The sequence below is a fragment of the Rhinolophus sinicus genome, linkage group LG03 (assembly GCF_036562045.2).
Source record: "Rhinolophus sinicus isolate RSC01 linkage group LG03, ASM3656204v1, whole genome shotgun sequence".
Taxonomy (NCBI): Eukaryota; Metazoa; Chordata; class Mammalia; order Chiroptera; family Rhinolophidae; genus Rhinolophus; species Rhinolophus sinicus.
In genome coordinates, this window is record NC_133753.1 from 146,656,690 (window position 1) to 146,682,438 (window position 25,749).

The 25,749-nt window shown below is 37.9% G+C and overlaps 2 protein-coding genes across 7 annotated transcripts in view; one reads left to right on the top strand and one right to left on the bottom strand.

Moving 5' to 3' along the window:
- Nucleotides 1-23,170, bottom strand: part of LOC109455057 (V-type proton ATPase subunit S1-like protein) — a 43,375-nt gene extending 20,205 nt beyond the window's left edge. For 3 of the 6 annotated variants that reach the window (XM_019746360.2, XM_019746362.2, XM_074328764.1), the window contains exon 1: nucleotides 4,360-4,501. In XM_019746360.2, coding sequence (XP_019601919.2) covers nucleotides 4,360-4,487 — 128 coding nt within the window. In that variant the 5' untranslated portion in view covers nucleotides 4,488-4,501. Of the gene's footprint in view, nucleotides 1-4,359; nucleotides 4,506-20,609; nucleotides 20,674-23,036 lie in introns of those variants that run through there. The other 3 variants (XM_019746364.2, XM_074328765.1, XM_019746361.2) reach the window with 2 other exon arrangements.
- A 227-nt stretch (nucleotides 23,171-23,397) lies between these two features.
- Nucleotides 23,398-25,267, top strand: RPS23 (ribosomal protein S23). Its single transcript, XM_019746386.2, has 4 exons — nucleotides 23,398-23,554; nucleotides 23,984-24,143; nucleotides 24,823-24,943; nucleotides 25,070-25,267. The coding sequence occupies exons 1-4, from the start codon at nucleotides 23,551-23,553 to the stop codon at nucleotides 25,214-25,216; spliced, it is 432 nt and encodes a 143-aa protein (XP_019601945.1). The 5' UTR covers nucleotides 23,398-23,550; the 3' UTR covers nucleotides 25,217-25,267.
- Nucleotides 25,268-25,749: the final 482 nt, after the last annotated feature.

Sequence of the window (25,749 nt, forward strand, 5' to 3'; positions counted from 1 at the left end):
CTCAATTGGCAGACAGGTAGTTCTGAAAATTATAAGTTATAATATATATCCTTCCAGTGTTTCACTCTACACACACACACACACACACACACACACACACACCACATATAATTTCCTTTTTATAAAATTTAAAAACAGATTTTTATAAACATTGTTTTGGAAACAATTTTTTTACTTAAAAATATATCACAAATATTTTTTCCATGTTATTACATATTTTTCCGACATAATTTTGAATTCCATGTGGTATTATAACATACAAATGTATCAATTTATTTATCCACATTCGTATTAAATATTTAAGATGTTTACAATTAATAAACAATACTACATTTGAACTTTATTGTGGATTGTTTGGTCATACCCCTGAGAAGTTCCTTAAGATAAATTCCTAGGAGTGAAATTGCCAACTTAGAAGATATACACATCTTTTTATCATGTAACATTGCAAACATACACAAATATAAACAGAAAAATAAGACACTCCCCACCAAATATGTGTCGCCATCATCTAGCTTAGATCCACTGTTTATTAGAGCCTGTGCTTTCCTCTTTCTTGGTTTTCTCCCTTACTTTGCTGGCGTAGCTTCCTGTGAAAGGGTGTGAGAGATACATTTTCTGAATCCTTGCATGATTCTTGTTTTTTATTTTTAGAAGCTAATAGGACATTTTCTTTATACCAGGCTCCAAAATGTTACAAGTACCTTATCTCACAAATATCAACTCAAAATGGATCACAGAGCTAAATGTAAAGGTAAAACTTTAAAACTTCTAAGAAATTTAATTTCCTGGATAGTAAAAGTGAGGCTCTGATCAAAGTAATCATATAACTATAATAGCGATATGCTTTAACCAAAAGATCACTATCTATTTAAATTCCAAGCTCTATAATGCAAGTTGAAAAGTAACTGAACATATGAAAGAAACACTAATGCCTAGACAACACTTCTTGAGGAGCTTCAAGCTTTCTGGTATCACCATACACAAACAGATTTTTTAAATTTCTTCAATTTGAACTTTATTTATTCAAAAATCATATTTCATGACACAGGGTTCAGTATTCAATTTTAAATCTTAATGAACAAAAAAAGAAAATTATGAGATCTATTTTACCTAAATAAGACAAAAAATTATCAAGTCATTTGGAAATATCTATTTAGCACAAGAGTTTAATGTTTATTGAATAAAAGTGTGTGAATGAATGAATGAATGAGCCACCATATCATTAATATGCTTAGCTTGAGACTTTGCTCCACTAATTAAAAATTTACATGTATTTACTAATGAAAACCTTTTAGTAGACAACATAGATTTATTTTCTTTTCAATGAATCTATAGTCATGAACATACAATAATGCTGTTATACTTCCTTTTTACATAAACTATAATTTAGATAGGCCTTGTCCACACCCATAAGCCTGAATTAATAAGGTTTTATGGGAAGCCATAATCTCAACCAAAGACAAAATATACGCATTTTTGTATCACTACATAATCTCTATACTAAAGCAAGAACTTAAAAACATATATCGGGTTAAACTTATGTGTGTGAACACTGAGAAAAGTAGGTTTAAAAGTAATTAAAAATTTTTTTATAATTTAATTATTTTTAAAACTACATGTTCAGACTCTTTTCTAAAAAAAGGGATCGCTGCAATACCTGAAAAGGAATCTAGAGCCCTAGGCTTGCAGTGGCTGGTGCCATATTTTTTATTTACCAGGTGTTCATCTCCCACATGTGCCTTCATGAAGGTGAAGGTAAAATAGCTCCATCGTGGAAAATCACATTCCCACCATGGCGTACAAGGCCCTTGAAAGACCCCAGGCTGCCAGCTATGCTCACCTCATTTTACCTCTTCCCTTTCTGCTTCAGCTATACTAGCATTCTTTAGTTCCCTGTGTAGAGCACCCCTGAAAAATGTGGTTTTATATGAGTCAGAGTGACTCCATTTCGTATGAGCAAGAATAACTCTATCTTGGACATTGAGTGCTGTGGAAATTCCCCATGAAGATAAACAACTTGTTTATATAAGTAAACAGCCACCAGATGGACAAAGCTGCAGCTGCATGGACTGATAGGAAACATGTCTGTGAGGACTGATAAGGGCATGCCACTCATGTCACATGGCTCCACTGAAGTCCTTAAGAACCCAGGACTTAAACAGCTTGGAGAGCCGGTCTCGACTGAGTGGTAACCACACTGCCACTCTGCTCGGGGAACCCTCCACTCTGCTCCGCTCCACTCAGACCGAACCTCTCTGCCAGCCCCACCTCCCAGGCCAGCCAGCCACCCTTCCTCACTCCACCAGGATTCTGATTGACTTTAGGACTGGTTTGTTACCATTTACTTATGATTATGGCGTGATGTAGCTATTGATGCCGAAGTTGCTGCAGCCCTTTGTGTGATTAAAGAGCATAGTGAAAGGCATAAGAACTTGTGTGCTCGGTTCTCACTCATGCCCACAGCTACCATGGAGACAGGTTATCCACCGAGAGCTTGGGCTCCAGGGTACACCAAGGGTCTCTCGTAGGTTAGTCCCACTGACTTGCAGGAAAAGACTGCAGCACAGACTGTGTACCTAGCAGTCGCTCGCGACATTTCCTGAATGCTTCTTCCCTGATCCGTCTTAGCACCTGCTGGTCCCTCTACCTGAAATGTTCTCCTCTTCCCCCTACATCCTAGTTATTTCCGCCATATTCTCCAGATCACAGATCAGATATCACTTCCTCACAAACACTGGCCCTAGTTACTCAGACTAGTTGAGATCATCGTTATATGTGTTCATAGTCTCCCATACTTTTCTTTCACAGCATGTTTCACAGTTTATTCATAATAATATAATTCATTAATGAGCTCTGCTCAACTAGACTTAAAGGTCCATGAAGGCAGGGACTACATCTGTGTTGCACACCATTGTAGATCCAGCACCTAACAAAGTGCCCAGCTATTTAAAAGTACCAAATATTAAAAACATGTGTTACATCCATGAATGAACTAACAAATTAATGAACAAACTCTGAAAGGGAAGTTTGGAAATGGGAGATCACACAGGATGCCACGTAAGGAGAAAAAGATTTCATTTTTGTTTAAGCATAAACCCAAATTGAGGAAGGAATATGTAAAGGAAGAGTGTTGAACCCTACTCTCTCCACGCTTAGGAAACTTATCAGGCTTAAAATACACTCGTCCTTCCTAGAGACTTAAGAACCTTGAATTGACTCAAAGAGTTAAAAGATATTTTTAATATCGGATCCATGATTTGCAAGAACATTCATAAAACAGCAACTTCTGCTTCCTTCATGATGAATTAGCATATATTATTAGATTCAAATGATTGTTGATTTGTGTGATTTCTAGGGTTTCTTCTGAACCTAAGATTATTTAAACATTAACCTTGCTTCAAAAGGAGAAATGGGATTTTTATGGTTCTTAGTACATTTTACCAGTGTACTAATATACAAATCAGTTATTTCTGCACAAACCAGGTGAGGAAACATTGCTAAGCTTCAACCACCTAAGGAATACAGGTCACTTATTATTAGAAAGTGAACCTGAAGGAAAGTATTAACTGATTTGGAAACAATAAGGGAAAACAAATAAAAAACACCTGTGCTTATAATTTTTATCAGCTGGTGACCTAAAGATTCTTTCACATAAGTTTGGCAGATCATCCTGCTTGCCGCTGTCTGTTGTGTTCACACTAAATTCCCTGTTATATTTGTTGAGATGGCACATAATAAATAATTAGGAGATATGACATAAGTTAATTGTTATTCAGATTCTGAATATTATTCCTTATAGATAAATGTCCTTATGTTCCCTTATATGATATGGAAAGAAACCAAAAGGACAAAGAAAAACAGAAAAAAATTTTTGCTTGTTAATTTTAAATAGTATGCACTCCACACAATTACCATCTCATATCAGTTAAAATGATTTAACACTTTTTCTTTGGAGGAAAGTTATAAATTTCTGAGGTTTAAATTTTTTTCCCTTACTCTCTTCTCACATAATAATGGCAGGAAAAACTGTGAAATGAATATGTACTTATAAGTATAAAAGAAACCTGACTCATTCTCTCACAGATACATACTTTGGTACATAATACAATTGTTTTTTGGGTATTTTGAACAAATAACGCTTCCCTCTTATAATAAAGACTATGTTTTTATCTCTTATTTATAAACTCTAGTTCAGTGATTTTAGTAGTTACTGAATGATCTAATCTAGCATTATCTATTTTGAATTATATATAAATGTAGGTATGCAACAATATAAAGAAATTACAGAACCACCTAATTTCACATTTGCACTGAAGTTAACAGATACATTGCATTAAAAAATATCCAATTACTCACTTTACATTCTTCCTGCCAAGTATCTGGTTCAACATTAGTGAAAATCCCATGCATAAAAAAATAAGTGAAAAACTAAACAAGATTTTTCTTTCCATTAAGAAATGAATCCGTTTCTTCAAACCAAGCATATCTGTTAACTCATAAATGCAAACAGAGCAGAGGCAGTACTTTTCATGCCATGTGACTGACAACATAGTCAACCAATTAAAAATGCAGCTTTCCTAGGATGTATTATGTGGGGCGGAAGATGGAGAGACCTGACACTGCTTAATTTGGAGTATAGAGTGAAACCAATGGGTCTATTTAAGTTATTTGATTACTCATCTCAATGAAAGATTATTATGCAGCAGATTTTTATAGAAAATCGGCTAATTAAGCTCTTTTTAGAAATTGGCATTGTTTTGATATGCTAACGCTTAATAAGAATCTGATTTTGCTTTTCAGGGAGCTGTTAAATTCTCCACAAAAATTCAAGAAATATGTATTATTACATGCATTTTTCAGGTGAATGAAAATCCTGAAACTGACCTAATTTTATATATGTGTCCTAGTTCACATTTTCCTGCTGCATTCATGACTCCCCATTTGCTGAGAAGCATGAGTACCAGTAAAGAGCACTGGCTGTGGAGTCAGACAGCACTTGAGTGCATCCCAGCCCCAGCCCTGACCAGTTACCCGATTATCAGGCAAGTTACTTTTCCTCCTGAGCCTAGTTTCCTTATCTGCAGAGTGGGGACAAAAGTAATTAACTCAAAGAACTCTCGTGAAGATTAAATGAAGCCCTGAATGGCCAAATCTATCTTGAGAAAGAACAAAACTGGAGGCATCGCACTTCCTGATTTCAAAATACAGTATAAAGCTAGAGAAATTAAACTAGTACAGTACTGGCATAAAGACAGAGACCAGCAGAACAGAATAGAGAGCCTAGAAATAAATCCACACATACAGTTAACTGCTCTTCCACAAGGATGCCAAGAACACACAATGGGGAAAAGACAGTCTCGTCAATAAATGGTGTTGGGAAAACTGAATATCCATATGCACCCTAATCTCACACCATACACAAAAATCAACTCAAAATGGATTAAACACTTAACACCTAGAGGACAGCATAGGGGAAGAGCTTTATGACATTGGTCTTGGCAATGATTTCATGGATATGACACCAAAGCACAGGCAACAAAAGCAAAAATAGACAACGGGGACTACATCAAACTTAAAAGCTTTTGCATAGCAAAGGAAATAATCAACAGAGTGAAAAGGCAACCTACAGAAGAAGAGGCAATATTTTCAAAAGAGTTATATCAGAAAATGACTGATAAAGGGTTAATTTCTAAAGTATATAAGGAACTCCTACAAATCAATAGCAAATAAATAAATACATAAATAAATAAATAATAACCTAATTTAAAAATAGGTTAAAAATCTGAATAGACATTTCTCCAAAAAAGACATACAAATAAATGGCCAACACGTATACGAAAAGGTGCTCAATGTCACTAATCATTGGGGAACTACAAATCAAAACCACAAAGTGGTATCACCTCACTTGTCAAGATGGCTATTATCAAAAGAACAAATTAAAAGTGTTGGCAAGGATCTGAAGAAATTGGAACCTTTGAACACTGTTGGTGGGAATACAAAATGGTACAGCTGCTATGGAAAACAATATGGAGATTCTTCAAAAAATTAAAAATAGAACTACCATATGACCCAGCAATTTCACTTATAAGTAATTATCCAAAAGAATTGGAATCAGGATCTCAAAGAGATATTAACACTCCCATGTTCACTGCAGCATTATTCACAACAGCAAAGATGTAGAAACAACCTAAGTACCTGTTGATAGATGAAATGGACAAAGAATATGTGACATAATCATATGTGACATAATCATACAATGGAATAGTACTGCACCTTAAAAAGGGGGGGGGGATTCTGCAATATATGACAATATGTGCAATATGTGAAATAAGCCAGTCACAAATACAACATAATTCCATTATATGAGGTATCTAAAATAAGCAAATTCATAAAATCCAAGAGTGGAATGGTGGTTGCCACGGTCTGGGGGGGAGGAGCAAATGGGAAGCTGCTAGTCAATGGGCAAAAAGTTTCAGTTAAGCAAGATTAATAAATTCTAGAGATGTGCTGTACAAGATTGTACCTATAATGACCGATACTTTATTGTAGACTTAAAAGTTTGTTAAGAGAATGGATCTCATGTTAGGTGTTCTTACCACAATAAAATAAAATTTTTAATAAATGAATAAATAAATATCAGCGATAAATGTCTTTTCTTATTTCAATGCCTGGCTAAATAAAGAACATCTATTGTTATTCCTTCATTATCAACCTCCAATCCCATCACACACACACACACACACACACACACACACACACACACACACACCTAAAAAGCACGAATAAAAATAAAAAATAAAATCCCCAAGAGTTAGTTTACATAAAAACATATGATTCAAATGCCACAATAAAGAAAATCCTCCAAAATAAATGTCAGCACTTTTGGCAAAGAACCATCTTGATCTCTTTAAAGGCAAAGTACTGAGAGCTGAAAGGTGCTATTTGTAAGTGACATTTCAGAGATGATGGATTATAGGAAGGCTGGGGACTTGACCCTAAGGAGACACGCCCCTTCCTCACTGCCACTTTACACACACACACACACACACACACACACACCATCTTCTAACATGGCGCCTGGGAGCCTTATAGAAAATGAGATTAAAGGACAATAACTGGGGAAACTGGAGGAATGCAGAGATAAGGAAGTTACTAATAAAAACTATGAAATAGAAAAGGTCACTGTCAACGTGACATTTCCATGCCCCATCTTACTCCTACTTCCCATCTTATTTCCTTTTCTTTTCTGTTCTTTCATTTCATCAGACTTCTACCCTTCCACTCCCCTTAGTTTTTTGTTCTTTCCCTGATTCTGTGGAATTTCTAAAAGCAAGAAAGTTCTGGACAGGAGTTTAGTCTTAGGCAGGGCTGTCAAATAAAATACAGAATACCCAGTTAAATTTAAATTTCAGATAAACAACAAATAATTTTAATAATAAGTATGCACCATGCAATATTTGGGGCATGCGATACTAAGTAATCATCTGTTGCTTATCTGAAATTCAAATTTAACTGGACATCTTGTATTTTTATTTGCTAAATCTGGCAATCCTAGGTTAGGGGCTCTATGCTACTCAAATTTTAATGACCATACAAATCACGTACGGTTTTCTTAAAATTCAAATTCTAACTCAGTAGGTCTGGGGTGGGACAGGAGCTTCTTTGTTTCCAACAAGCTTCCAGACGCTGCTGACGCTGCTGGCCTGAAGGCGGCCCTGTGACTAGCAAGGATCTAGAACACTACTGTGCAATGGAAATACAAGGAGAGCTACAAATGTAATTTAAATTTTTCTAGTGGACACATTGAAAGAAGTAAAAACAAACTGGTGCCATGAGTTTTAATAATATATTTTATTTAACCTAATGCCTCTAAAATACTACGTCAAATATAATTAATTTTAAAAATTATTAACAAGAGATTTTACCTTCCTTTTCCATCCTAAATCTAAAATCTGGTGTATAATATATACATATCTCAATTCAGGCTAACCAAAATTTCAAGTGCTCAGTAACCACATGTGGCCAGCAGCCACTGCACTGGACAGTGCAAACACAGAACATCTCTTTCTGCTGTCCCAGTGATACCTCACGGTCCCCCACGCCCCCCGTAGCAGCAGCAGTGTTTAACCACGTGGCTCCTCAAATCCCAGGTCAGAAGAGGGGGAGAGCCCAAGCCCCTGCCAATCCTGTACTGTGATAACAATGGTTCTGTGAACACTCAGAAATCTTAGTATTAGTCCCTTAGTGCTTACTATATAACAATCTGTCATGGAAATATGTTTCGGTTATATTTTCAGGTAGACACATGTATGTAAAACTTTTTATTTGAAATCAAGTACCACTTTAACATATTTTATGACTTGATGATCCTAAAATTTTAATATAGCATTCTTTCTGTTGAAATTTTCTCCCACTTGGTTAAAAAATATTTAAGGCAGAATAATTAGGAGCTAGAAGGTTTCACAGATGTATTTAAGAATAGAAGTCACAGTTGAGATGTGATTATCTGAGAATAGCTATCTTGTGACTTTAGAGGAGAAGAGCAGAGACAAAAAATGCTAATACGATAGAGAGCTTGTATGTCACCTGCCTGACACGGTACCTGCCTGCTCAGATGGCTGAGCAGGGGGTTTCAGTTCAGGAGAGAAACTCTGAGTTTCACCTGCCGTTTGCTTCAAAGACACTATTTCTATCTTTCAAGGCTGTTCACGATACAAGCATCCTAAAGATATTTCAGAACAAAGTACAGTTAGTTGACTTACTCACAAGTTAGTTGACTTACTCACAGACACATGCAAAATATCCCCCTCAACAGTCTCCATAAGAGAACAGAAAGTTATATATTCATGCTGCCTTCTTTTCAACTGAAAATCCCTTGGGTTTGCTTCATTTTCTGATTTACTGTGCATTACTAAATGAAATGTTACCTGAAATTTTGAATATCAAAATCTGTCTTCCCATAATCAAATATGACCACAAGGAATTGTGTTCTCGGGGGGGGGGGGATATGGATCTAATATAATTCTAACATTTGCCTTAGTGAGCATTTAGCATTTGCATTGACTGGGATATAACAGATCACAGTCTCTATTCATCCAAATGTTCTCAGACTGAAAATCACAGTAGTCAACTGCTGAAATCAATTAGAATGGTCTTTGCACACTGATTCCAAATCCAAATCCACCGACCTCCTACAAAGCCTTGCATGATGCAGCCCTTGCTGGTGTCTCTCTCCTCAGTTTACACTAGCCCTTCTCAAACCACTATGGTCCCGCACACTGGCTTGTACTCAGCTCCTCAACACCCTCCACGTGCCCAGCTTATCTGCACCTTAGTGATTCTACACATATCGTTCCCTCCGTAGGATCACTCCTCTAACTCACCCTGCATTCTGCTCACTCTCATCATAGCATAGATCACCATTTGTACTGAGACATTTATTTTCTTGTTACTTGTTTACAGTGCGTTTCCTCACCAGAAAACCTGCTCCACAAGGGCAGGGACAGTGTCTAATTAGCTGATATATACCTAGCGCTTGCAATGCTGCCGGTCTGAGTCTGTGCTCAATAAAAAGTACAGAATAATGAATAAATCTACCACAAAATGTCACATCATTAATTCCCACTTCATGCCACATGGTTGTGACTCCCAGGGCCTAAATATTTAGGCAACTGTAACTAGAAAAATCAACTAATCCACGTAGTTCATCAAAAGTAGTAGCTTGAAAGTGCAAATGGACAAAACCTAAGTTACATCAGTTCATTAGCAAAATACCATAGTATGTACTTCTTGCTTCTCGTGGAGGGGTAGGACTCTGTCATAGTTTATATATGTCAAGTTGCCTGCGCAATGAGGTGGCCAGATATTTGGTTAAACATCATTCTGTGTGTGTCTCGAAGGATGTTTCTGAGTGAGATTAATATTTAAATCAATAGACTGAGTAAAGCGGATTGCTCTCCCCAATGTCAGTGGGCCTCATCCAATCCATTGATAGTTTGAGTAGAAGACAAGATGGAGTAAGGGAGCTTTCATTGTCTCTACCTGTCCCGGAGCAGGGACATCAGTCTTCTTCTGCCTTCAGACTCACACTAGGACTGGACCTGCACCATCAGCTCTCCTGGCTCTCCAGCTTGCTGACTGCAGATTTTGGGACTACTGAGCCTCCATAACTGCAAGGCCAAGTCCTGTAATTAATTAAGTAATGGATAATTAAATAAATAAATAAATAGTTCCTATTGGTTCTTTTCCTTTGGAGCATCCAGACTAATGCTGACTCTTTATCAAGTTCAGAGCCTAACTGCTGCTACGATTTCTACCAATTTTCATTAAATCAACTTCTGAGTTGATTAGAATCAAGCCAGTAAATAAAATAGTTATAAGCGCTTCTAATTTAAATGTTAATGTTTCTTACTTTAGATTCCCCTTTGACTTGTTGGAACATGGCTAATGTGCCAAATTCGTGACACATATTTACATTCTTGGCTCTCAAGCTAAACTGAGACAGGAAGTCTGCTCTTTCATAAATTTGCCCATTGCACAAACGTTGATGGTCATGTCCTAGAGATGCCAGGAATACAAGGTAAAAAAGACCCAGTCCTCATCCCCAAGAAGGTTCCAGCCCAATGATGTGCAGAAATCTGAACACATTTTGCTGGTGTAAATACCTTTGGGATGTTTCCCGTAGCAAACCAGTGAGATCCGTGTCATGAGGTCTGTGTGCATCTTTTGTTACTGGGGTAGGTGAGTTACCCCAGTGCCCTTCCACTAACTGGGCTTTTATTCTTAACACAGTTTGAAATGGGTTTCTATTACTTGTAATGCAAAAGAAACTTTATTGAAAGGGATTTCTAAATAACAAATTTAGTGTAATAATACAGGCATGGACTATGAATGGAGGTTTGAGGGTCCGGGAGGCCCTAACAGACCTGGGCCCTAGGGAGGGAAAGGACTCCAGCACTCTCAAAAATGCTCTCTCCAGGCACCTGCAGGGTCCTCACCTTAACAGACAGGAGTTAGAGTTATAACTCACTAAAATAAAACTTGTGTTGAGAATGTGTGCTATCTGATGTTACCCTATGCTTTAAGCCATCATTTATAAGAAGACAAAATGGATTCTTTGGACAAAAATTAAAAAAAAAAATCACACTTAGTTTGAAAGACAGCATTGTATACAACTACTCCGTAAAAATCCAAGATGTTGTTTGCTAAATAATTAACATATATTTGGAAACTTTATCTTAAAACCTAAGTAAGTTTTAAAATTCACTGGCACATGTGCACATTGTGTTTTCCCGAAGAAAAAAAAAACACCTACCCCGAAAATAAGCCCTAGTTAAGATCTCAGCCAGACAGAGGCATTTAATATGTTATGACGATGTTCTAGAAGAAGATGACATGATTGTAATTGAATAAGTGCACATTGTTGTATATGAAAAAATAAGCCCTGATGGAGCAAAAATTAATATAAGACCCAGTCTTATTTTCGGGGAAACATGGCATTATTCCATAGTATGAAAAATGACGTATCTATAAACTGGTTACAGATTCATTCATTTGGGTTATCTTCATAATCAGTAATGACTGTTAGAAACAACAAGATTAAAAAAGTAATGGTTTAGTTTAATTATGTTATTTAGATTTTCTCCATGCTCATTTTTTGTGCACTAAATTTGACAATTTTTGATAGAATTTTATTTAACGTACCTACTGTGATTTTTAGATTTGTTGACGTATTTTTGAATTTAAATACTTTGATTCATGTATTATGATAATATGTAACTATGTAAGTGCTTATGACGACTATCTTCTGGATGGAATAAAACTTTTATTCAAAACAGAAACAAGCAAAAAAAGTAATGGTTTAAATAAATGGAAAAACTATTCCTGTTCAGAACTCCTCCCTTATTTTCTTCCTCTCTTCCTCCATTTCCTACTCCTTTTTCCTTTTGTTCTTTTCCTTTCAAAGAAAAAAATATCTTGTTTTACCATATTTAAAATTCTTTAAGCAATGATCAAAATTTTTCACATTTACTTTTATAGGAATTTAAAAATACATATTATAATAATTTGCATATTATTACATTCAAATAATCCAGAAATAATCCTGGTGAATCATTTCACTGTGGAATGCAAAAGCTTCAAGAGTGACCTCCAGTCATTCCCCATCACCAAAGATCAATTGGTCCCTACTGAACTCGTAGACAGCACAAATCTAGCCTGTCTATCAGATTCTTAAACCTCTCCAAGGAATGAGATTATAAAACTTAATATTCCATTGATTGAATAAAAGTATCTTTCCTTTCCTAGTGAGAAAAATTATCTTTCATTTCTTATAACTCAAAGGCACCTACTGAAATAGAAGCTCATTTTCTTTTGTTTGGTTCTCAGCCAAGTTAGAGAAAACCTGGAGAATAACTTAATATGCGTATTAGAATGATAATTCCCTTCCAGGAACTTCTCAAAGGGTATCAAAGAACAGCATCGTCAATTCACCCTAGATCCTACACAGAGGTTTAGTTATAGCAAATTTTAAAGATCAGGCCTGAATATTAGTAAGATTATATGGCACTACATACATATATCTTTAGTTTCACCTTGAAATAAATATGAGCATAATCACTGCACCAAAAAGTGTAGCTAGAATGAAAGGATAAGAGATCTCATTCATTTTGGATAGAGGAAAAATTGTATTTAATAATTTAATCAGGCAAAATGAAGCACTCAACATTTATCACTAATAGTTATACAGAGCATGTAATCATCCGTCTTATCCTTAGTGCATCTACTTTCTCACTTAAAGCTGTTATTTTAACTTGTCACATTTCCATAGCAACTAAAGCCTCAATTTTTACACTTAAAGCACTAGACATTATTTCTAACTAATCCAATATCAATTGGTAACATTGTTAAAACCTTTGGCTGTTCTTCCTAAAAAGTCAGTTCTCCCTAAAAAGTTAACTTCTCTTCCATACAGAACAAAGAATCTGTATCACCCTTGACCCAAATCTGCTCATCAACTGATTTAATTTATGAAGACCAATCTTTCTTCCTAATTGGGGAGAGGGGAAGGGGTCTGAGAGAAGTCAAATAACAATACCCTACTGCCCCACCTCAGTGCTAAACCAACAGAAATAAAACAAGGGGTGAGACAAGTAGAGACCTGAGGGCTTCTGATCACGATGACAAAGTAGGTAAAGACTGTGCTCACCTCTTCTTACAACCACATCAAAATCACAACTAAATTACAGAACAACCATCGATGAGAATCACCTGAAGTCTAGCTGCACAGAAATCCTATAACTAAGGACATACAGAAGCCACACTGAGGTTGGAAGGAGGGGTGGAAGTGCAGAACGGGCTGATCCCACACCCAAGTGTGGCAGTTAAAAATCAGGAGCAATCTCTTGGCTGCAGAGATCCCTTCTGAGGAGTGAGCCCTACACCAGGCTCCCCAGCCCAGAGTTCCATTGCCAAGAAGGGAATTCCCACAACTTCTGGCTGTGAAAACCAGTGGAGATTGTTGCTGAGTGAGAAGGAGGACTGCTGCAGTCCCAGGCGTTCCTCTTGAAAGACCCACACATGGACTTGCTCACTGACGGACTCACTCACTCTGAGCTCCAGCAATGGGGTAGCAACTCAAAAGATGCCAGGGATATACGAGGAGGAACTGAATTGTCTGGCTTCAAGGCGAGGGCTGGAGGGGCAGATTTCTCCCTGATAGAAGTACCGGCAGAAATCATTGTTCCTTTGTTGAGTGCTCTCAGCTCCCAGCATGCAGACAAAGGCAGACACTATAGCTGAGTCTCCATCAACCTGACTGTTTTCCCTGCCCTGATGATTCCCTGAGAACCTGCCTCACCCAACTTGTGGGCCCATCCAAGCCATTTCCAGTGGCTTTTCCATACAATTGGCCTATCGTGGCACATGCTGCAGACTTTCCTAAAATCTCTCAAAGTTTCACAAACCCCAACAAGCAGCATCTGGCCTCAGTGTGCCCTATACCTCTTGCTATACAGCTCCAAGGCTGGCACTAGTTCACACCTTAGCCTCTCTCAGGTAACCTCCAAACCCAGCGCAAGTGGCAAACATCTGTAGATCATTTTGCAGCTCATACCAAGTGGCCACAGGCAGCAGCTGACCTTTGCCTGCAACAGAGCCCCACCCAAGAGGCCCTAGCACCAACACACCTGGTGGCCAGCTTCAGACCACACCAGAGCACAACTCAACCACCTTCACAAACAACACACCCAAAGGGCAGACTGGGAAGGCACCAGAGACCTGCTAAAGCGAATCCTGGTCCATAGGGTCAGTCCACACACTATAGTTCCTTCAGTGTAGTGACAGCCAGTTCTCAAAACCAATCAGCCCGAGGGTCAATCCTTCCCACTGATGTGCAAACAGCAACCAATGCTCAACTACAACAGGAGGGCACATACAACCCACACAAGGGACACACCTGAAGCACCGAGCTCAGGTGACCAGGGAAACTGTGCCACTGGGCTCCACAGGACACCAACTACATAAGGCCACTCTGCTAATACCAGGACATATAGCAGTTCTACCTAATACATAGAGACAAACAGAGGCAGGCAGCCAAAATGAGGAGACAAAGAAACATATCCCAAATAAAAGAACAGAACAAAGCTTCAGAAAAGGAACTAAACAAAATGGAGACAAGAAATCTACCAGAGGCAGAGTTCCAAGCACTGGTTATAGGGATACTCAATGATCTCAGTGAGAACTTCAACAAAGAGATAGAAAATATAAAAATGGAGATTAAAAAAAATTAAAAAACAATCAGTCAGAAATAAAGAATACAATAATTGAAATAAAGAAACATTAGAGGGAATCAATAGTGGATTAGATGAAACAGAGGATCAAATCAATGATTTAGAAGGTAGCAGAAAACACCCAATCAGAACAGAAAAAAGAGAAAAGAATCCCAAAAAGTGAGGCTAGTTTAAGGGGCCTCTGGGACACCATCAAGTATACCAACATTCGCATCATTGGGGTACCAGAAGGAAAAAAGAGAGAGCAAGATATTGAAAACCTATTTGAAGAAATAATGACAGAAAACTTCCCTAACCTGGTGAAAGAGATAGACACACAAGCCCAGGAAGCACAGAGTGTTCCCAAGAACATGAACTCAAACAGGCCCACACCAAGACACATCATAATTAAATTGCCAAAAGTTAAAGACATAGAGAGAATCTTAAAAAACAGCAAGAAAAAAGCAGTTAGCTACCTATAAGGGAGCTCCCATAAAAATGTCAGCTGATTTCTCAATAGAAATTTTGCAGGCCAGAAGGGACTGGCATGAAATATTCAATGGGATGAAAATCAAGGACATACAACCAAGATTACTTTATGAAGAAAAGCTATCATTTAAAATCAAAGGACAGATAAAGATCTTCCCAGATAAGAAAAAGCTAAAGGAGTTCAAACCAGTATTATAAGAAATGGTAAAGGGACTTCTTTAGGATGAAAAATATAAATAATAAAATGGCAAGAACTACATATCTATCAACAATTACTTTAAATGTAAATGGATGAAATGCCCCAGTCAAAAAGATATAGGGTGGCTGAATGGATAAGTAAATAAGACGCTGACATATGCTGCCTATAAGAGATTCACTTCAGATCAAAAGAGACACACAGACTGAAAATAAAAGGATGGAAAAAGGTATTTCATGAAAATGGAAATGAAAAAAAAAAAACACACAAAAAAACTGGGGTAACAATACTTACTCCAGACAAAATAGGCTTTGAAACAAAGGCTATAAAAGGAGGCAAAAAAGAACCCAGTAATCCCACATCTGAGAATTTATCCAAAGAAACCCAAAACACTACTTTAAAGGGGCATGTGAATCCATATGTTCATTGCAGCATTATTTACAATAGCCAGGATATGGAGGCAACCTGGGTTTCCATCAATGGATGAATGGATAAAAAGACATGATACATATATACAAGGGAATATTATTACACAGTCATAAAAAAGAATGAAATCTTGCCATCTTCAACATGGATGAACCTAGAGGGTATTGTGCTGAGTGAAGTAAATCAGACAGAAAAAAAGAAATGCCACATGATTTCACTTATATGTGGAATCTAAAGAACAAAACAAATGGACAAACAAAACAGAAATAAATTCATAGATACTGAGAACATTTTGATAGTTGCCAGATGGGAGGGGGTTTGGGGGAGACGAGTAAAAAAGAAGGGATTAAGAAGTACAAATTGGTAGTTACAAAATAGTTGTGGGGATGTAAATTATACCATAAGGAATATAGTCAATAGCATCATAATAACTATGTATGGTGTCAGATGGGTACTAGATTTAGCAGGGTGATCTCTTCACAAATTATATAAATGTCTAATCACTATGTTGTACACCTGAAATTAATATAATATTGTTAACTGTAATTGAAAAATTAAAAATATATGTATTTAAAATAAATAAATAAATCAATAAATGAGACAAGTAGAGACTCAAATACCACCTTTATTACTGTGAAAGACCACAGTGGAGGGCAAAGTTCAGTGCAGGAAGAAAATGAACTGTAACTGAACCCCTTTCCCCAGAAGACAGATATGGCAGACTATCCTGGTAGCACTGGACTCTCAATAGGGAAAAGAAACCTGCCCCAGAAGAAATAGGAAATGTGTGCTCAGGAAGCAAGCTGAGTCCCTAAAAGGGAAAAAGGAAGAGCAGAACATGCCTAGATTATTTTTCCTAGACTTACCACAGATGTTACCCCTCCTTACCTGGCTTGGAATGAGTAAATTAGCAGAGAAAATAGAAGTTACACTAATTTAACTCTTTCTGCTTGGAAGGAAATACTAGGAAAGAGGGAAACTATTACTAGTTCTCCTTCCTAACCCCACTCCTCCAACATCTCAAGAACTACCAAACAGGATTCTTTGTGACAAAGTGTCTATCGGTTTGCATATACCTCTACTAACCAAAGGATACATCAGGTTGCAAGTTATAATAAAAATACTTTAATCTTAACAACTACAACCATTAGCATTCCTGGTGTTTTGCTGACAAATCATTTTCCATCAATTTTTGTGCCATATTTAACAGCCGTTAATTTTTTTTTTTTTCTCAACTCCTTAAAAAATCAAAGTTCTGCCTTATAACTAATCTGAACATCAATAAACATGCTCTGGTTAAGCAAATTAACTTCTTTAAGTCTCAATCCCCTCTCTGTAAAATGGGGTTAATAATAGCACCTACTACACAGGAGCAGTTTTGAGGATTAAAATAAATTATACTTGTGAAGTCCTATGCATGGTACCTAAATAACACTCATACTTGTCAGAGGTGGTGGCGATGGTGGTGATCATGATGATGTCAATGATTTTACTCTTTATGTCATGATCTAACTCCAAATTACACCCTGAACTTTATGACATCTCTGTCTCCAATGCTATTACCTATGATCTCACACCTGTGCTATTGCAGAAGCCCCCTCCGTGGATAACCTGAGTCTTCTCTTGCCCTTCTATAGTGCCCTTCGATAGCAGGCACAGTGATTTTTTTAAATGTAGAGCTGATCTTATCACTCTCTTACTTGAAGCCCTTCAGTGGCTTCTCATCATTCAGAATAAAATCCAAACTCCTTATCTTGTCCTACAGGTTGGACGTAAGCTGGCCCTGGCCACCTCTCTAACTTCTCCTTCCTCTGTTTTCCCAGTAGCCCACTACCCTTCACCCATGGCAGCCTTCATTTTGGGGGTCCCTTTAGAAAATTTAGGGCCCAAGGTCAAAGGGAATTCCCTGTCTTTTCAGGCTCCAAATTAAGTTAGTAATTCTTTATCTGGAAGTAAAAAATGTAAAGCTCCAAAAGTAAAAATTAATTCCTTCTTTTTTTCCTTTTCTTAAGGTATAGTAATCGAAATCCTTGGGTTACAACACATTCTAACTGTTGGTCCATGCCTTATTTGTTTGTTTTTATAATAATTAAACCCACTATGTAAATAAACCATAACCCAACATCCAACTATGGTCCCCACTCCGTCCACCTAATGTCACTATCATCCTGAATACAGGATACAGAAGACCTGAATAGCATTATCAGCTACCTTGGGCTAATGAACATTTATAGAACATTCTTGCCAACATCAGTAGAAAATACTTTCTTTTCAAGTGTACATGGAAAATTCACCAAGAGTGACTATATTCTGGGCCGCAAACCTCAGCAATTTTCTTAAAAATTGAAGTTAAAAAAGTATGTTCTTAGATCATAATGGAATTAAATGAGAAATGAACAACATATATTTTTTTGAAAATTCCCAAATAGTTGGAAATTAAGTAACACAATTCTAAGTAATCTATGGGTCTAAAGGACATCAAAAGTAAAATTAGTAAATGTTTTGAATTGAATTAAAACTAAAACATAACATACCAAAAGTGATGGCATGCAGCTCAAGCAGTGCTTAGACGGATCTGAGAAAGGGACAAAGGCCTCAAATCAATGACCTAAACTTCCACTTAAAGAAACTAGCAAAAGAGCAAATATAAACCCAAAACAAACAAAAAAAAGTAAATGATAAAGATAAGACCAGAAATCAACGAAATTGAAAACAGAAAAGCAATAGAGAAAATCAATGAAACCAAAAGCTGGTTCATTAGACAGATCAGTAAGATTAATAAACTTCTAGCTGACCAAGTAAAAAAGAGAAAGAAGACACAATTTACCAATATCAGGAATGGAAGATGAGACATCACTATAAATCTACATATATTTTAAAAATTATAAAGCAATATTACAAACAACTCTATGCCCATAAATTTGACAAGTTAGAAGAAATAGACCAATTTCTTGAAAGGCACACATTACCAAAGTTCACTCAAGGAGAAATTAATAACCTGTATAGTACCACATTTACTAAAGAAATTGAATTCATAGTTAAAAACCTTCCAGCAACAACAAATATACTAATATATATAAACATAGATATATGCATGCATCACAGAATGTCGTAACAGCTTTATTAAATAATTTTTGAAAACTTAGATGAAATAGACAAACTCTTAGAAAAATGACTCACCAGATCTGACTCAAGAAGAAATCACAGTTCTATGAATGGTTCTACAACTATTAAAGAGACTTAGGCTATGGCTAATTACCTTCCCACAAAGAAAACACGAGGCCCAGATGGTTTTACTAAACTTTCGAGGAACAAATCATCCCAACTTTACACTAACACTTCCTGTGAATGTAAATTCAGTTTGTAACTTGTCTCTTTGCTTTCTTTCAGGTGTTTTCATTGAACAGGGGTTTTTAATATGGTGAAATTTATCATTCTTTTCTTGTTTAGAAATATTTCCTTTCCCAAGTTCAAGAAGATATTAACTTCTATTTTCTATCAAGAATTTAAAATTTTTGTTGTTGACATTTAGGCCCTCAATCTGTCTGGAGTTGTTTGGGTTTTTTTTGTTTTTAGCCTGACATAATGATCCAACTTAATTTAGATAAATACTTTTTGTGCAGCTCCGTTTAACAGTTCTCCTTTAACACATTGATCTGACTTCTGATTCTGTCATTTAATAATATTCTATACTCATGTAAGTCCCTTGCTGGGCTCTCTATTCTACTCATTGGTCAATCTATCTTCTTCTATAGTAATACTACATTATCTTACTTACCTTCACAGAAATTTTTCATGCCTGGTAGGGCCAGGCCTTCAGGGTGTTCTGGCTGTTTCTGGCTCTTTATTCCTCCAGCTTCAATCTCATGGTTAATTGTAACCCTTTCCTTTCAATCACTCTCAACTCCCATGCCCTTCTTCAATTATATTCACCTGACTATATCCCACCCCAAGCCCTGTTAAACCCCAACTCTACCTACTTAGTCACTACACTAAATGAATCTGAAGAACACACAAAACCATACTGACTGATGTTACTTCCTAACTACTGTGTTTCCCCGAAAATAAGACCAGGTCTTATACTAATTTTCGCTCCAAAAGACCCATTAGTGCTTATGTTCAGGGGATGTCATTCTGAAAAATCGTGCTAGGGCTTATTTTCTGGTTAGGTCTTATTTTTGGGGAAATATAGTAGTTTCAACCTGTTCAACAATCCTACATTCTTTAGTCAATCTTCAATCTTTCTTCACCCACTTCTAGATTAGGAGGCAAAATTTATGTTGAAACCTAATTCCTAATATGATGGTATTAGTAGGTGGGGCCTTTGAAATGTGATTAGGTCATGAGCCCACATGAATGGGATTAGTGCCCTTATAAAGAAACCCCAGGGGCAGCCTGTTAGCTCAGTTGGTTAGAGCGCCGGTGCTCCTAACAACAGGTTGTTGGTTCAATGCCCACATGAGCCACTGTGAGATGCACTCTCCACATCTATATTGAAACAACTACTTGACTTGGAGCTGATGGGTCCTGGAAAAACCCACTTAAAGTAAATAAAAGTTTTTAAAAAAGAAACTCCAATATGTCAATTATATAGCAATAAAATTTGAAAAAAACAAACAATAAATAAATAAATTAAGAGACATCAGAGAGCTCCCTTGGCCCTTCTGCCATTTGAGGTTATGGCAGCAAAAAGAGAGTCATCTGTGAACCAGGAAGTGGGCTCTCACCACACACTGAATATTCCAGCAGCACCATGATCTTGGACTTCCCAGTCTCCAGAACTCTCCAGAACTGTAAGAAATGAATTTTTGTAGTTTATAAGCCACACAGACTATGGTCATTTGTTATAGCAGACCAAATGGACTAAGACATTATTCTTCAGCAAAACAAGGGCACTAAAGTTATTTACCCTTTAGTGTTATGAGAATTAAATAAATTAGTAAATGTAAGGCACCTAAAATAATATGTTGACACAAAGTAAGTACATACTATTATATTTAACGCTAGTATTGTTATCCTGGATAGTGCTTTCCCATCCTACCCTTTGTCCACAAACCTCTTCTCCCTACTCATTCTCTTCACTGATGACCTTCATTCTTATTTTATTGTGAAAATAGAAGTAAAAAGAGAAGTTCCACATTTCCCATCAACATATCTTTCACTTTACTTGCAGTTGTACCCCTGTACTCTGCCTTCTCTATAACTATAAATTGTTACTATTCCTGAGATCAATTCCTCCACTTGGGCAACCCTCTAGTCTACTCAGGGGCTTGCTCATACAATTATCCTTTCTCTAATGAATTATCCATTTTTTCCTTCTCTACTAGAAACAATGCCATCAGCTACAAAAATGTCAAGAAATCTGCCGTCTTAAACAAACCCATCCTGACTTCACAGACTCCTCCGGATATAGCCCCTTTCCTTTGCCTACTATAGAAAAATTCTTTGCAAAAATTGTCTATAGTTGCTGTCTACACTTCCTTCCCTCTCATACTCTATTGACTCCGATCAGGCTTATATTTTCACCACTCCATGGGATCCCCACTTGACAAAGTCACCAATAACCTCCACGTTGCCAAATCCAAAAGAAAACTCTCAGTTTTCATCTTACCCGCCTTTCAAACATACTCACTTCCACTTTCTTCACTTGGCTGTGGTTAAAGCACAGTATTGGTAACTCCTTTTCAATCTGTTTTGCCCGACTGTTTTCCTTCACCTGCTTCTGTTTTGTATCACTAAGTTTTGGTGCGCCCAGGGCTCAGGCCTCTGACCTTTCTCTGCTCTAACCACAGTCATCCCCTAAGTGGTCTCACTCAGAGCCATGGCTTTCAATGCTACCTATTCACCGATGACTCCCCTGAAGTCTCTATCTACAACTGCCCATTTCACATCCATACCTGATTGGGTAACAGGCACCTCAAACTTAATGCATCTATAACAGAACTTGTAATGTCCCCTTCGAAATCTGCTCCTCTCCCAGTATTTCCCACTCAGTAAATAACACAAGTCACCCAATGGTGCAGGTTGAGAACCATAATTAACTCCTCTCTCACATCCTACAGTCCTTAGCAAATCCTGCTGGCTCTACCATCAAACAGTACTGTGTTTCCCCGAAAATAAGACCTAACCGGACCATCAGCTCTAATGCATCTTTTGGAGCAAAAATTAATATAAGACCCAGTATTATATTATATTGTATTATATATTATATTGACCTGGTCTTATTTTAATGTAAGACTGGATCTTATATGATATAGTATGAGACCCGATCTTATATTAATTTTTGCTCCAAAAGATGCATTAGAGCTGATGGTCTGACTAGGTCTTGTTTTCGGGGAAACACGGTATATCTAATCCAACCATTTTTTACTACCTCCACTGAGAGTTCAAGCCGTCATAATCTTTCAACTGGACTACGGCAACACTCTCCCAACTGGCCTCACAGATTCATCTCTTACAATGTTTTCTCCTCACAACAGCCACAGTGATCCTATAAAAAATATAAACCCTATCTCGATACTCCCCTGCTCAAAACCTTCCAGGCATGCAATCGCATGAGGAGTAAGTCTTCACCATGGTCTACAGCTTCACATGACCCTGTGCACCTTGCAAACCTCATCTAGAACCACACTACTTCTCATTCACTGTACTCCTCTCCCCTGATCCTTCAGTTCTTGTAATGCACCAGCTTATTCTGCTTATTGAGAATCCCTCCTCTTGGAAGGCTCTGTCCCATATGCTTATGCGAATGACTCCCTCTTCTTTAGGATCTCAGCTCAAATGTAATGTCCACAGAGATGCCTTCTTAAACCACTCTATCCAGAGTAGCCACCCCCATCAGCAAGTTCCTATCATCCAACCAATTCAGTTGTATTTGCACTTATCAGTGTGTAAAACTAGCTTTATTTTTAAATAAATATATGTATTTTTCTGCCTTCTCGCACCTAAAACATATGCTCTTTAAGAGCAAAATCCTGCACTCTCTTGTTAGTTGTTATATTCCCAGTGCCTAGAACAGTGCCTGGCACAGAGAAGACATTTAAAAAACAGTTGTGGGATGAACCAACACTCCAGAAATCTCTATTTCATTCGACAAAGGAAACTAAGGTTTAAAGAGCTAATTAAAGAATCACCCAAGGTCGCACAACCAGTACCTGGCAGCTTTGGGGTTTGAAGCCTGGTTTTTAATTATTACATCACATTGCTTCACTAATTTTTTTCCATTTACCATGTTGCTTCTGAGTACGAGTTACGACTAGGAAGTCTAATTTTCCAACCTATAAGCATGAGGCACAGACGCCTTCCTCCTACCTAACGCCACTAAGCCCCGCCCCTGTGGGTTTGTCGAGAGCGCCTGCGCCATGAGTGGGTCTCGTGCAGAGAGTTCTGGGATTGGTAGTCCACGTTCCTTCCGCCTCCGACTTTCACATAAAAAGAATTAAACAACAATGAAAATTAGATATCGCTGAGTTTCACACATATTAAATAAGACGCAGATTCTGGAAAGTGGTACAAACTTGTCTTTTTCGAAGAAGAGGGCCAAGCTTCGGACTAGGCGCTGCACAGACAGCCGCTGGGGTCCTTGGCTGGGCGGGGCTTGTTCGCGGTGGTTTGTGGCTCCTTCCTGGGCTGTTTCTCTCTTTTGCTCGGGCCCGTGCTTCCGACAGGATGGGTGAGTAGTCTCGGGCAGGGTTTGGGGGATCGCAAGTGGAATTTGGGGTCTCTGGGGCGGGCGGACGAATAGGAACAGAGCGGTGAGGAGGACGCCACGGGGAAGGCCGATGGGGAAGGGCCCAGGAATCGCCGCTCCCGCAGGCACATGGCCAGACGCCGAAGGGGCCCAGGCGACGAAGAGGCCGCGGAGCTCGAGTTAACGGGGACGCTGGGAGGCCAACCCTGCCCCTGAGCGTTGGCGTGGGGTTTCATTCCTTTGGGAAAGCGCACCCATTGGAGCGCTTGTGTCTACTTCTTAGTTGGTTCAAGGAAAACTTGGAGATTTAGACTATGCACCGGCTTGTAGTCCAGGTGAGGTTAGTGTCTTAGAAGATGTAAAGCACGACGGGCGTTTTTGCGGCGGAACTAAGGTGATTTTGATTTTTAGGCAAGTGTCGCGGTCTTCGTACTGCCAGGAAGCTCCGAAGTCACCGACGAGATCAGAAGTGGCACGATAAACAGTACAAGAAAGCCCACCTGGGCACGGCCCTGAAGGCCAACCCTTTTGGAGGCGCTTCCCACGCAAAGGGAATCGTACTGGAAAAAGTGTAAGTGAAAATAAATGACCTTTCCGTCATGGTGTATTTTACTAGGGTAACTCACGACACATGTATTTCAATAAGTGGTGTAAATTTTATGTCTGCGTACCCATATTTGAAAGTTTACGGTAACGTGAGCGTTTACGGTTAGGTAACTAAGGTTTTTAATCTCTTAAAATCTGCTTGAAAGAGTTGGGGTGTGATTGGAAGAGAGAAAGTAATAATGAGGGGACAAAGTTTAACGTGTGCGAACTATTCTAAGCAATTGGCACTTACTGTTTAATTTTTGCAATCATCTCCTACTTGAGAAACTAAGGTGAAGAGAAGTTTCTTGCCTGAGGGATACAGCTAAGATTGAGCCACATGAATTTGCCAGTACTCAGATGTTTCTGACTTTACAAACAGTAATTTCATACAGTCCAATCACATTTAGGGAGGGCAGGGTTTAAATCCAGACTTCCTAGTTTGGATTCTTGTCTCATACAACTATAAAGGGGCCAGAAGTTTCTGCCATTGTGCTAATGAAACGAGGAAAAGAAAAACTTGGTTGAAATCGCAGAAGTATAGCAATTTAGGGTTGGTTGAAACAGCAGTTAACAGTACAATTTTGAGTGCGTTTTATGCTTGATGAACTGAAATGTATCCCTTTTCAGGAAGTGAGCTTACTCTTGTGCTGTTTATGTTTCAGAGGGGTTGAAGCCAAACAGCCAAATTCTGCCATCAGGAAGTGTGTCAGGGTCCAGCTAATCAAGAATGGCAAAAAAATCACAGCCTTTGTACCCAATGATGGTTGTTTGAATTTTATTGAGGTAAGTGCTTCAGACTGTTGTAGACTGGTTCTGTCTTCTCCCAGGGTGGTTTCCCCAGTGTTTTATTTAATGGTATTTTTAGTGATTGCCACTGACACCAGTAGTAAACTATTGGTTTTATTCCAGGAAAATGATGAAGTTCTGGTTGCTGGATTTGGTCGCAAAGGTCATGCTGTTGGTGACATTCCTGGAGTCCGCTTTAAGGTTGTCAAAGTAGCCAATGTCTCTCTTTTGGCCTTGTACAAAGGCAAGAAGGAAAGACCAAGATCATAAGTTTTGATGGTGAAAACACAGTAGTAATAAATTTTCACATGCCAAAAATAATGTTGTTCTTATTTCTTTTACCATTGAGATGTATGCTTTACCAATTTAGGATATTGGAAAAACATTTAATTCAGGATTCTCTAGAGTAAATGGGATTCATAATAAACTTGACCCCCTCTCTGGAATAAACAAACAGTAAATCTGGAATAAATAAATACAGCATTCTGGTATGGAGGGCTTAAAACTGAATTTCTAGCAGGATCACCTTGGGTACCCTTGACAATGCACATTCTTAGATTCATTTCCCCAGGGACACAATATAATAAATACTACCCTCTAATTGCTCCATGCTCTGGTTTTTGAGTATCTAAAGGTCAGGATCCATGTTGTAATTCTGTGTTCATGACAGCAAAATTTAGGCATGGGATGATTTAGTAGGTAGAAGTTAATGGAAGTGAATGCCTGGCAAATTAAAGCAGAGGAAGAGTTTAACAGTGAGGGGAATGAGGTATAGAAAGATTGGTGCAAGTGCTCTTTGTCCT